The 13,769-nt window shown below is 46.3% G+C and overlaps 1 protein-coding gene across 1 annotated transcript in view; it reads left to right on the top strand.

Annotated features, from left to right (window-relative positions):
* CEP350 (centrosomal protein 350) overlaps positions 1-13,769 on the top strand; it is a 134,953-nt gene that overhangs the window by 47,785 nt on the left and 73,399 nt on the right. The window contains exons 10-12 of the mRNA XM_065409685.1: positions 577-698; positions 2,588-3,648; positions 6,043-6,196. Of these exons, the coding sequence (XP_065265757.1) occupies positions 577-698; positions 2,588-3,648; positions 6,043-6,196 (1,337 nt within the window). The remainder of the gene's footprint in view (positions 1-576; positions 699-2,587; positions 3,649-6,042; positions 6,197-13,769) is intronic.

Raw genomic sequence — 13,769 nt, 5'->3', positions numbered from 1 at the left:
AGATTGTTTTCATAGGTATAATGATCTATACTAAAAACCAAAATTTTATTTGCCCACAAGACAGATAAACTGCAGAATCTCCTCGCATCAGCAAGACACACAATAATAGTGAATGGAAATTCAGTCTCTCGTAATTCTAACTAACATCTGAGTTTAATGTATTGCTTAACTGATACAATGATTGAAACTTAAGAAATGCATATAGTAAAACTCCTCAGACTGAATGAGGGGCTTCAGTTCAGCTTACTTTGGCAGAGCTGTGACTATTGAGGTCATTCAACTCATTGCTATTTGAGGCTGAATGTGAAACATGGTTGTTAGATGACAGGTCATTACTGTTAACTTTCCTGGTTCCTCTTTGGCTGGCTCTGTGTGTGAGTAAAGCTTGTGTCCCACCAGTCAGTTTTGTTGGGACAAAAATCTTGAATGCCCTCTCCTTTTTTCTATTTTTGCATGCTAGTAAAACTTTAATGCTGAGTTTCTTCTAGTCCCTTTGACTTTATTGAGACTTAAGCTCCTCAGTCACTTTAGGCGCTTCTGAAAATTTTGCTGTTAGAGTCTTCTTTTTATTTCTAGCCCAGGCCTGGATATCAACCATCTGGGGAATCTGACAAAGAAAACAAGGCACAAGAACGTCCTCCTAGTGCATCTTCCAGTAGTGATATGTCCCTGTCGGAACCTCCACAGCCTCTTGTTAGGTAAGTAGGTATGGACGTTTCAGTCGGAGACTTCTAGTTCTCCATAGAACATATAGTACACTTCTAAAACGATTGCTTTTATAGTGATTAGTGATATAAAAGTGTTCTATGACAGTAGGAATATTTGAAGTGCAGTAATAAACTTTTATTTTGAGGTTGTACAGGAATCTGATGCACAAAAAAATAAATTTTGATTACCAATCTGCCTCAAAATTATAGCATCTATAAATAGTATTTAAAATATAATTGACATCAACTGCTGCTGTTATTCTTCTATAGATATCTCAGAGAGATGTGCATTCCGCATCAGGGACTGGTCTTTCCTCTGTCATCACCCCAGTGCAAGAACAAGTAATCATATAACCATATCTGCCAGTTAGATTGCATTCTCTATTTGAATCACCTCATTATTTTCTTCCTCACTTTCAGACTGAGGTTCCAACTTTTGATTCTCACCTTCAGGGCTCCACACAAGTCTGTTTCTGCTTGCATCTCTGGTCTAACTTCTTCCTATTCCCCAGCTTGCTCCTATTTCCCCCTTCTGCTTCCTCCAAAATACTCAATTTATAACCATCGACCGTTGCCTTCATACATGAAATAATCTCTCTCCCTCTTGTGTGGCAAGCAGACTCTTGCTCATTTTCTGTAACGCTTTTCATTAATTCACTAAAGTCAGAAGCAGCATGGAGTGGAATCTCTGCGCAGTGTTTTGACACTGAACTGTCATCTGGTCATTTGATGTATTGTCTAATTTAGGTTGTAAGTCCTTTGGAGCATCAATTGTCTTCTTTTCTGGACATTTAAACTGATGGACACCACTTAATAAATGTAATCAAATTTATGTTAACAAAATATTCAGGATGCACATTGAAACAAGCAAAAGTGAGGAAATGACTGTTAAGACTACATACACATCCTTAACTCTGTCCCCTTGTACGTATGTCCTGTGATCTGGTCTTTAATTACATGATCACTTAACCGTTTCTTAAATTTATGTATCTCATTACCTTGGTCAAATTAAAACACAGTTTTGTTGTGTAGCAATACTTGTCTCTTAGGCAGGAAGAGTTTTAGCTAGGGCTAGGAAATTCAAGTGGTAATAGTTCAAATACTACACTGGTATTGCTGTATAATGCAATATTAATATACTACTGTGATGAGCACCTTAGCAATACCTAGGTGTGGGTGCTAATAACAGGGAAGAACGGAGACTAGAATGGCTGCATAATTTATTTGGAGAGCCATGTAGTAAGTTGAGAAGCAGGACTTAGCTGGTGGGTTTCTCAGGAAACCTAATATTCAGACTATGCTAGTAAGATTAAAGAAGGAAATTCCAAGACACTGGATCACTGGAAGAGGGATGCATTTGTAGAACCCTAGTTAGGGGAAACTTAGGTATCTATAATAAAAGTCTTTTATTTTATTTATACATTTGTGAATATGCTTATATTCCACACTAAATGTGTCTAGTCCTTGCCCAGTGTGTCAGTTGCTATGAAGTGTTGGGAGGGTAATGTGAGTAAAACTGGAGAGGATTCTCTGAGCTTGGAAGACAGGAGTGGCAGGGAAAGCAAGGTGTCATCTGAACTGCATTCTGTAAACTTCTGCAAAAATCTTGCTTTTTCTTACCAAAGAATATTATCTGGTACAACATAATGCAATTTAAGAGAGTGTTTAGACTTTGTAGTATATGCTGTATATTTTATGTATATACAGTATAGCGCATTTTTATTTTTGGTACATCTATAATTTCTATTTCCCAAAAGATTGTTGTATTTTGATGTCTGTGAAAAACACTTTTGTTGCAAAGATATAAGTTCACATGAGCTGTTAGTACTTCACAAATGTTGCACTTGGTCACAAATTTCAGTCTTGTCTTTTGATTCTAGAAATGATTTGATGGAGCCTACGTGGATACAGCCAGATAGACTGAGCCCAAGAGTCCAACTCTCTCACCCACAACCTCTTGCTGGCTCAAGTGGAGGACTTTTCTCCCAGCTTTTGGATCTGGAGCAGATGGGCCTTTTGCCAAAGGACTTTGACTCAGTACTGTCAACCAGGAGGAACCACAACACAGCTGTGGGATCCTTGACTTTGACACCTCAGCCTTACCTGACTTCATCTGCTGCACAGCAAGATCTCTTGGTAAAGCCTGGTGCCAGCCAATATAAGAGTAAACTGGATCGTATTGAAGCCCTGAAAGCTACAGCTGCTTCTTTGTCTAGCAGAATTGAAAGTGAAGCCAAGAAATTAGCTGGGGCTGGCATCAACTATGGCTCAGTGTGGAACTCGGAGCAACTACTGCTGGGGAAGCAGGATGATGGACACTGGGCTAAGGCTGTGAGTCCCCCTGTGAGAGAGGATAATGAAGATGTTTTCTCAGCCAGAATTCAGAAAATGTTGGTTACTTGTATGTCTCATACAACCTTTGATGATAACCTTCCTGGAGTGGGCAACCTTAGTGAATTTAAAAAGCTCCCTGAGATTATCAGGCCTCATACTGCTGCAGTCAGCCTTGGAATGAGATCCCCAGCGAGTCACAGACCTGAAGGAATATTAGGACATTTATCAAAGAGGCAAACTGACTCCCCTGGGTCTGAAAATCAGGCTTATAGTCAAAACAAAGGCATAATTCCTCACAATTCCAGCACAGATTCAATCAGTGAAGGACCTCTTCTAAGTGAGGGGAGTCTCTCTGAGGAGGAAGGTGACCAACGTAGGCAGTCTCCTTTGAAAATTGTTGAGGTGTTAAAAGAAAAGGAGTTCTGTGTTGGGGAGAGAACTGCTTTTGAGCCCATAAAAGAGTTTCAGAAGGAGGCAGAAAAGTATTTACCACTTTTCACACAGACAAGTGGCACACAAAGCAAGGGACCATGGGAGGAACTGGCCAAGGGAAGTCCACATAGTGTCATCAACATATTTGCAAAATCTTACCAACTACATGGAAAAGGTAAGGAAAAGAAATGGAAATATTACACCAGGGGAATCTTGAGTATATTCATAATTTTCATATTGACTGCATTTTGTAGTTGAATTCACTGGTGATGACTCAATTTTCAAGAATCTCAATAAATATGAAGATGGACTAATAAGGAACTGTTAATAAGGCATAAGTGTGAATGAGGAAGTGTTATTTATTCCACAAGAACCAGGGTCACCCAATGAAATTAATAGGCAGCAGGTTTAAAACAAACAAAAAGAAGTACTTCTTCACATAATACACAGCCAACCTTGGAACTCGTTGCCAGGGGATGTTGTGAAAGCCAAAAATATAACTGGGTTCAAAAAAGAATTAGATAAGTTCATGGAGGATAGGTCCATCAGTGGCTATTATCCAGTATGGTCAGGGATGCAATTCCATGCTCTGGATGTCCCTAGTCTCTGACTGCCAGAAGCTGGTTGTGGACAATACGGGATGAATCACTCGATTACCTGTTCTGTTCATTCCCTCTGAAGCACCTGGCATTGGCCCTTGTCGGAAGATCGGATACTGACCTAGGTGGATCATTGCTCTGATCTGCTATGGCCATTCTTACGATTCACAGGAAAGTTTTATCGATGTAGTTTTGAGTAATAAGTGATTGACCTGATTTTATTTATTCCTGCTCCATGAAAAGAATTCCATTGTTTTTGGAAGCAGAAGACTGCTTTTGTGTTTAGGTTGCTACACTCCTGCAGAGTGTAGGTAATTAGAACGTTGGACCTATTCAACTGTTAAATGCAACACAGTCTAATTTGGGAGTGAATTGTATTTTTAAAATGTATTTAACATGATTTTAGAACATTGAACTATATGTGGTACAAGTTAATTTTATATATTTTTAGAATTGTATACTTAGGTTTTATGAGGTATCTTGTCATATCCAAAGTACTATGCTACACCTAACTATCTTGGGTTGGGTTTGAGGATCAGAATGTGTTTGATAGATGACTTCACCCCTGACAATACCAAACAATTTCTCCATAGAAATCTCCCTAACTACTACTTCTTTGTAAGCCACTTGTATTTTTCTCTTTCCCTCCCCATTCTGTTCATCTCTATTCCATATATGCTCAGTGTCCCTTTAAATATACTTCAGATGCATGCTGTTGTGGACATCTTTCAGTTTGGCATCTATAACTATTTTCAGACCACTTTGCCAGCTTCTGGGTTGGAAAGCTTTTTTTTTTTTTTTTTTTTTTTTTTTTTTTTTTTTTTTTTAAATTAAATAGTAAAAGGGTCTTGTTGCTGAGAAAAAGGTAAGTCCTGCCCCTCTTCTTTCTTTTCAGGTTTCTTTAATGTAGCTGGGCAAGTGGAGCCAACAGGGAGAGCTGAGCCAGTGGTTGGGAGTATGCTTCCTCCTACCACTGCTCCATTTCAAATCCACCCACCAATCCCACCGATGCGATTTCTTAAGTGAGTTATTTCTAACAAAAGGATCAAGCTTTGTGCCAAAGCTTTAACAGCATTTCATCCCGTTCTCTTCCCATTTCAGTTATTCCTGGAAGATGGAATGCATACTATTTGCAAGTAGTAATGTCAGTGACTGTATATGTGCCAGATTCTCTTTACTCACCGAAATAATGCTGCACAATCAGGGGTAGGTTACTTTGGTAGAGGGTAGATTTTTTTTTTTTTTTCTTTTTTAACTTTAACTCTTCATATGTTGTCTTATCCAGTGGTAGCTCTGAAAAATAGTTTGGCAGACAACAGACAGTTAATGAACTGAGATCTCTGTAGCAATCTCTGGTCTTCATAGATTAGGCGCTGGTGGTATATCAATAGGCAGGATCTTTCTTACTAAGTGAGCAAGTTTATAGTGTTAATTGCTCTATTTGGTGCCTTGTTGCATATTTTCCAGAATTTTCATGCAGGACATTGCATTCCATTCTTGTACATAGCTATTCTGTCCTTTTACCAGTGCACTTAATTCTCCTCTGTGAGGCACTTGCTCTTGCCTTCAGGTACTGTAGTCATTTGCTGCTGAATGTTTTCCACAAGTTAGTTTACATTATGTCCTTTTTGATTATTTTTTTCATTCTTCAAAGATGATGGAATTTACTCCCTCTAGCTCTCCAGATGGCTCCACTCCCAAGCATCATATTACTCAGATAATGTTTTCTAAGTGGCTTGTTACTTCAGTATAGAAAAGAGGCAGAATATAGTTGACATTTTGTATTAGACATCCAACGGCAGTTCTATCATGTTCATTTAGCATGCTTCTTTTGGGAAGGCATTCTTTCTTGCTCAGTACTGGTGGAAGTATTTAAGGCCTGCCGCCTCATTGCCTGTCATGTGAGCTACATGGAGTTTAGTATCAACTGTCTTATTTTTTTTATTTTATTTTTTTCCCCTTTTTCACAGGATTTGAGGAAAGGTCAAATGGAGGGTCTCCAATCTTGCGACCTTTACTTCCTACCATGAGCCCTCCAGATAGTGTTGTTTCGTATGAAGATGACTTTGTTTCATCACAGGGCAGTGGAACTTTGACAGACAAACAGATTGCTCTTGAGCCTAGGTAATTATGTAGAAACATTTGGAGAAAATCTAAATGAAAAATGATACTGAATTTTTGAGAGTACTTATAAGCAGCTTCCCTTTTGCATCAAGTAATGTGTGGATATCCCCCAAAAGGGTACTGTTACACTATTTTATCCCATTAGTGAAAAAGACGATTCCTTACAGTAGGATTTGGCAAATTATTTACAGTAGAACCTCAGAGTTAGGAACATCTCAGGAATGGAGGTTGTTCATAACTCTGAAACATTCATAACTCTGAACAAAGCATTATGGTTCTTTCAAAAGTTTATAACTGAACATTGACTTAATACAGCTTTGAAACTTTATGCAGAAGAAAAATGGCAGTTTTTACCATCTTAAGGAAACGGTTTCCTTACCTTGTCAAATCTTTTTTATTTTTATTTTTTAATTCCCTTTATTTTTAGTAGTTTACATTTAACACAGTACTGTACTGTATTTGCTTTATTTATTTATTATTATTTTTTGGTCTCTGCTGCTGCCTGATTGCATACTTCTGGTGCCAAATGAGGTGTGTGGTTGACCGGTCAGTTCATATCTCTGGGGTTCATAACTCTGAGGTTCTGCTGCATCTGTGGCCCTACACAGCTAATATGTCAAGCCACATGGCCTCGGAGCAAGCAGTGTAGGACAGAGAATTGAGTACTGCTGAAACCTAATCCTGGTTCTGCCCTGACTTCTTATGTGGGCTTGGGCAAGTCACTTAACTCTTCTGGGTCTGTTGCCCCATCTGTAGAATGTGAGAATAATAGTTCCTAAGCTTTCATAGCTGTTATGAGGCTTAATGTTCAAAACACTTTGAAGATATTAAACCCTATATAATTGCCAAATTATAATTTATTGCTGTCTTTTTGTAGGTTTCAGAGTGGTAACCATGTTAGTCTGTATCAGCAAAAAGAACAAGGAGTACTGGTGGCACTTAGAGACTAACAAATTTATTTGAGCGTAAGCTTTCGTGGGCTAAACCCCACTTCATCTGATGCATGCAGTGGAAAATACAGAAGGAAGATATATATACACAGAGGACATAGAAAAATGCCATCCTGATTATCACTACAAAAGTTTTTTTCTCCTGCTGATAATAGCCCACCTTAATTGATTACTCTCATTATAGTTAGTATAGCAACACCCATTTTTTCATGTCCTCTGTGTATATATATCTTCCTACTGTATTTTCCACTGCATGCATCCGATGAAGTGGGTTTTAGCCCACGAAAGCTTATGCTCAAATAAATTTGTTAGTCTCTAAGGTGCCACAAGTACTCCTCGTTCTTTTGTCTTTTTGTAGTAGTTGTTGTAAATGTCTAGAATTTTTTCAAGGTTCCAGTAAGGTTTAGTAACAGAAATATATTTTTTTAAAATTCTGATAGAATTTTGAAACCTTTTCTGTAGCTGCTTGGAATTTCAAGACCATGACATTCCAGATCTTCCAATTTATTGTGAAAATGGTTGGTTCTTCTTCGAGTGATTGCTCATATCAATTACAGTTAGTTGTGTGCGAGTGCCGCGTGCACGGATGACGGAAACTTTTACCCTAGCAGCTACCCATCGAGCTGGCTGGGGAGCCCCCTGGAGTGGTGCCGAAATGGCGATTTATATAAGCCCCTGCTGGCCCGACCCTCCTTCTGTTCCTTCTTACCGCCTGTGACGGTTGTTGGAACAGTGATATCTTGTCCTATCAAGTGTTCCACTTATCCCTAGCGTTCTCTTATCTTCATTGTAAATAGTTAGTAGTTAGTAAGTTTTAATTGTTTTTCTATAGTATTAAGTGTAGTTTAGCTGTTGAGGGCAGTCTCGTCAACGACTGCCCTGCGGGGCCCTGGGGCATGCCGTCTCAGGGCTTCAAGCCTTGCAAGTCTTGCAACAGGCCCATGCCTACGGGCGACCCCCATGATTCCTGTCTCAGGTGTCTGGGGGAGGGCCATCAAGCGGACAAGTGCAGGATTTGTAAAGCGTTCAAACCCCGGACGCGTAAAGAGAGGGAGTTTCGTCTTAGGCAACTCCTCATGGAGTCGGCCCTGCAGCCCTCTCAAGACGCGGGCCCGAGTGCGTCAGTACAGAGCGTCCCTCCAGCGGTACCATCTTCGGCACCGCAGAAGATCCCGTGCTCATCTCGGGACCGGCGATCTCCCAGGCCCCAAAAACGTCCACCTCGGCACCATTCCCATTCCCTTGTTGCTGCCAAGAAGCAAGCCGTGGGAGGACCCCCTGTTAGGATTAAGACAGTTACCAAGGTCCCGACGGAGCAAGACCCTGGCCAGACCTCTAAGCAGGCCACCATGCCTAGATCTCTTCAGGCCACCCCTCCACACGGGACGGTGCAAGTAGAAGAGATCATTCTACCGTCCACGCCGGACACCTTAGAGGCGGAGAGAGGTCTCATCGAGATGACTGCTCTGGTGACTCCGGTCCCAGCACCGGCCCCAGCACGGGTCCCTGTGCCATCCAAGGGCAAACCGGCGATGTTCGGGCTATCAGCCCTCAGACCAGCATCTCATTCCTGCTCGGAGTCCCGGCGCCGTTTTGAGTCCCGGCACAGCCCCAGGTCTCGGTCTGATTCGCGGCGCTGATCCTGCGGTCTCGAACCTCAGAGCCATTCCCGCTCCAGGTCACTTTCAACTGTGCAAACATGGTCCCGCTCGAGGTCCAGGTCACGATTGGTGACCTCGCGGCACCGCTCGGACCGACGAGGTACGGGTTCCCAATCCCCGCATCAACGATCGCCACGGCACCGCTCCCCGTCGCGGCACGGCTCCCCGTCGCGGCACCGCTCAACATTGCGGCACCGCTCACCAGCGCGGCACCGTTCGCCAACATGGCACCGGTCGCGATCAGCCTCACAGCGCTGATCCCGGCACGACCTGCGCCTTCCAAGAGACTCGGTGCCTGCTTTAATCCACTCCCGCACCGCCCCTCCTTGGCCGTCGCAGTCCTGATCCCCTTCTGGCAGTTCAGAGAGAGCCTCAGGGGTCTCGGACATCCCTCATTCTGGCCCAGGGAGCCTCGGCCAAGTTCCACCAGCGTCCCACTGGCAACCCCAGTGGCAGTTTTGGACACCCTGGGCATACCATCAAGCCCAGGGCGCTTCCCCAGTTGCCCGGCCGCCGTCTCGCTCGAGCGCCAGGCCTTCTGAGGCAACTCTCAGCCGCCCTCCTCCTGACCCAGACCAAACTGTGGAGCCAGCACCTGCGATAGAGGCTACCCCAGCTCCCCAGGAGGAGCCACCCATGTCCGACCAGGATGCTACATCCGCACCAGCCCTCCCAGTGGAGTCGTCCTCGTCCTCCCCTGATGAGGCTGTGGCTGGCACATCCACATCTGGGCCACCCCCGATGGACTTTAGGGTCCTCCAAGAATTGCTGAGGCATGTGGCCTTCAATATGAACCTTCAAATTGAGGAGGTTGTGGAGGATGAGGACCCCATGGTGGACATTCTAGGCCTGGAAGGGCCCTCCAGGGTGGCCCTTCCCATGAATAAAACCATCCAAAACAATGCAAAGACTCTCTGGCAAACCCCGGCCTCCATTCCCCCCACAGCTAAGGGGGTAGAAAGAAAGTACTTTGTCCCCACCAGGGGTTATGAATACACCTCTACCCCGATATAACGCGACCCGATATAACACGAATTCGGATATAATGCGGTGAAGCAGCGCTCCGGGGGGGGGAGGGACTGCGCACTCTGACGGATCAAAGCAAGTTCGATATAACACGGTTTCACCTATAACGCAGTAAGATTTTTTGGCTCCTGAGGACAGCGTTATATTGGGGTAGAGGTGTACCTTTTTACCCACCCTGCCCCATGTTCGCTTGTGGTAGACACGGTAAATGCCAGGGAGAGACAGGGCCAGCAAGGGCCTGCTCCCAAATCAAAAGACTCAAAACGGCTGGACCTTTTTTGGGAGAAAGGTTTATTCTACTGGGGGTCTCTCGCTGTGGATTGCTAACCAGCTGGCGATCCTCAGTAGGTACAATTTTAACTCTTGGTCTGCGGTCCTCAAATTCCAAGAGCTTCTCCCAGCAGAGGCTCGTACAGAACTGGGGGCCATTGCTGAGGAAGGTAAACTGGTTGCTAGGACCTCCCTCCAGGGTTCCCTCGATGCTGCGGACGCAGCTGCGCGCACTCTGGCGTCGGGAATCGCTATGCGGCGGAATGCCTGGCTTCAGTCCTCTGGCCTCCTGCCCGAGGTCCAGCATACCATCCAGGACGTCCCTTTCGATACTCAGGGCTTGTTTGCGGATCAAACTGACTCCCGCCTGCATACCTTAAAGGACACGAGAAACACCATTAAGTCCCTAGGTATGCATACCCCGGCTAACCAGAAGAAGCCCTTTAGGCCACAGACCACCCAGCAACGTCCTTTCTCTCCTAGACTGAGGCAGGACCCTTCTCGTCGCAGAGGTAGATACTTTCGAAATAGACTGTCTCGCCCCTCCTCTGGACAAGGTCAAGGACAGTCTAAGCCACCCGCGGGCCCTAAGCGCCCATTTTGAAGGTGCGCCAGAGGACGGATTACCAGTTCTTACCCGAGACAGTTATCCCTTTCTGAACCGTCTATCCCGTTTCTACCATTCCTGGTCCCATATTACCTCGGACCGTTGGGTCCTCCACATGGTGCAGATGGGATATTCTATCCATTTCCATTCCATCCCGCCCTCCCACCCCCCCTTCCCTGTCCCTCTTCAGGGACCCTTCTCACGAGCAACTCCTCATCCAGGAGATTCAATCCCTCCTTGCCCTAGGGGCAGTGGAGGAAGTTCCTCAGGAGCTCAGCGGCAAGGGTTTTTACTCCCGCTACTTCCTTGTCCCCAAGGCAAAGGGAGGCCTAAGACCTATTCTGGACCTCAGGAAGCTCAAAAAGTACATCGTCAACCTGAAGTTCCATTTGGTCTCCTTAGTCACTATCATCCCTTCACTGGATCCGGGAGACTGGTATGCCGCCCTCGATATGAAAGACGCGTACTTTCACATATCGATTACTCCGCCTCACAGACGTTTCCTCCGTTTCGTGGTGGACAAGACGCACTATCAGTTCACAGCCCTCCTGTTTGGCTTGTGCACAGCCCCCCGCGTCTTTACCAAGTGCATGGCGGTCGTGGCTGCCTTCCTTTGCTGACACAACGTACACGTCTTCCTGTACCTAGACGACTGGCTTATATGGGGCCGGTCTCACCATCACGTCCAGTCGCAGGTACACCTACTCATGGACACGTTCACTCGCTTGGGTATCATGGTAAACCTCAGTAAGTCCGTCCTCGCCCCTACTCAAACTATAGAGTTTATAGGAGCAGTCCTGGACGCAAACCAAGTGAGGGCTTTCCTTCCGGAAGCACGGCGCCTGGCTATAGCAAGCATAATTACCAGCCTCTGCAAGTTTCCCACCACCACAGCAAGGCAGTGCCTCAGGCTGCTGGGTCACATGGCGTCCTGTACATACGTGGTGCAACACGCCAGACTAAGGCTCAGGCCGCTTCAGACGTGGTTGGCGTCTGCCTATCGACCGGGACACGACAGCCTAGAAATGGTCCTCACGGTCCCAAAGTGCACACTCGACTTCCTGCAGTGGCGGCTGGACCCTCAGATGGTGGGTGCCAGGGTCCCGTTCCATCCCCAACTCACTTTGACTCTGGTTACAGATGCATCTGCCCTGGAATGGGGAGCCCACCACGGCAGCCTGACAATGCAGGGCTTATGGCATGAGAGCGAGCTGTCGCTGCACATCAACATCAGAGAACTCAGGGCAATCTGCCTTGCGTGCCAAGCCTTTCTTCCCCACTTGCGGGGCCACTGCATAGCAGTCCTAACGGACAACACCACGGCCATATTCTACCTGAACAAGCAAGGCGGAGCTCGGTCATCGCGGTTCTGCCAAGAAGCCCTCTTTCTGTGGGACTTCTGCTTAGCCCACTCCGTCAACCTTCAGGCCTTGTACCTGCCGGGTGTCCAAAACGTTCTGGCGAATACTTTGAGCAGGCGTTTTCTGACTCACGAATCGTCCATACGCCCGGATATCATTCCGTTTTCCGCACCTGGGGGTTTCCCCGAATCAACTTGTTTACTTTGCGGACCAACAGAAATTGTCCAGTTTTCTGCTCCTTCCGGAGTGTCAGCCCTTGCTCGTTAGCGGACGCCTTTCAGATCACGTGGTTGGGCTAGTTGCTGTATGCCTTCCCACCATTCCCGCTGGTTCACAAGGTGCTCCTCAAGATCTGCCGGGATAAGGCAGATGTCATACTGGTAGCCCCTGCCTGGCCGCGTCAGTGTTGGTACCCAACCCTGCTGGACCTGTCAATTCAGGCCCCTCTACGCCTTCCTCTCAACCCCGACCTCATCTCCCAGACCCACGGTCGTCTCCTACACCCGGACCTTCAGTCGCTCCACCTCATGGCCTGGAGGATCCGTGGCTGAACCAGGCTGAACGCGACTGTTCGGATTCGGTAAGGTGGGTGCTTCTGGAAAGTCGCAAGCCGTCGACTAGGCTTACCTACAAGGCTAAGTGGAAGAGGTTTTCCAGCTGGTGCGCTCAGTGGCAGGTGCCCCCGCCCCAGGCTTCCATTCGTGCATCTTGGACTACCTGATGTCCTTAAAGGACCAGCACCTAGCCTTTGGATCCCTTAAGGTCCACCTTGCGGCCATTTCTGCATTTCACCCAGGCGCAGCGGGGCGCTCGGTGTTTGCACACCCGGTCGTGCGGCGTTTCCTCAAAGGCCTGGAGAAAATCCATCCTCCAACGAAGCCACCCGTACCTGCATGGTACCTTTAACTTGGTCCTCTCCTGTCTTATGGGCCCTCCTTTCGAGCCGCTGGCCACCTGCTTTCTTCTCTATCCCTCCGAACTACGGGCTCTCACGTGTGAGCCGCCCTATACCATCTTTCATAAAGATAAAGTCCAACTAAGACCTCATCCGGCTTTTCTACCAAAAGTGGTGTCCCGCTTCTACGTGAGCCAGGATATCTTCCTACTGGTTTTCTACCCGAAACCGCATGCTGACCTACGTGAACAACGCCTCCATTCTCTCGACGTTAGAAGGGCACTCGCCTTCTATATAGACCGGACAAAGCCCTTTCGTAAAACAACTCAGTTGTTCGTCGCCATTGCGGAACGGATGAAAGGCACCCCGGTCTCCTCTCAACGAATATCTTCGTGGATCACCGGGTGTATTCGTGCTTGCTATAACCTGGCAAATGTCCCTCCGCCTGCTGTTACGGCTCACTCCACAAGAGCTCAGGCGTCGTCAGCTGCCTTTCTGGCACACATTCCTCTCCAGGAAATCTGCAGAGCTGCCACGTGGGCCTCGGTTCATACCTTCACATCCCACTATGCCATCGTCCAGCACTCTCAGGATGATGCAGCCTTTGGCAGAGCGATCCTTCAATCTGCGGTTCCTTGACTCCGACCCCACCTCCGAGGGTAAGGCTTGGGAGTCACCTAACTGGAATTGATATGAGCAATTACTCGAAGAAGAAAAAACGGTTACTTACCTTTCTGTAACTGTTGTTCTTCGAGATGTGTTGCTCATATCTATTCCATTCCCCCCACCTTCCCCTCTGTCGG

The sequence above is a fragment of the Emys orbicularis genome, chromosome 8, assembly GCF_028017835.1.
Source record: "Emys orbicularis isolate rEmyOrb1 chromosome 8, rEmyOrb1.hap1, whole genome shotgun sequence".
Classification (NCBI taxonomy): domain Eukaryota; kingdom Metazoa; phylum Chordata; order Testudines; family Emydidae; genus Emys; species Emys orbicularis.
This window is presented reverse-complemented; position numbering and strand designations above follow the sequence as displayed.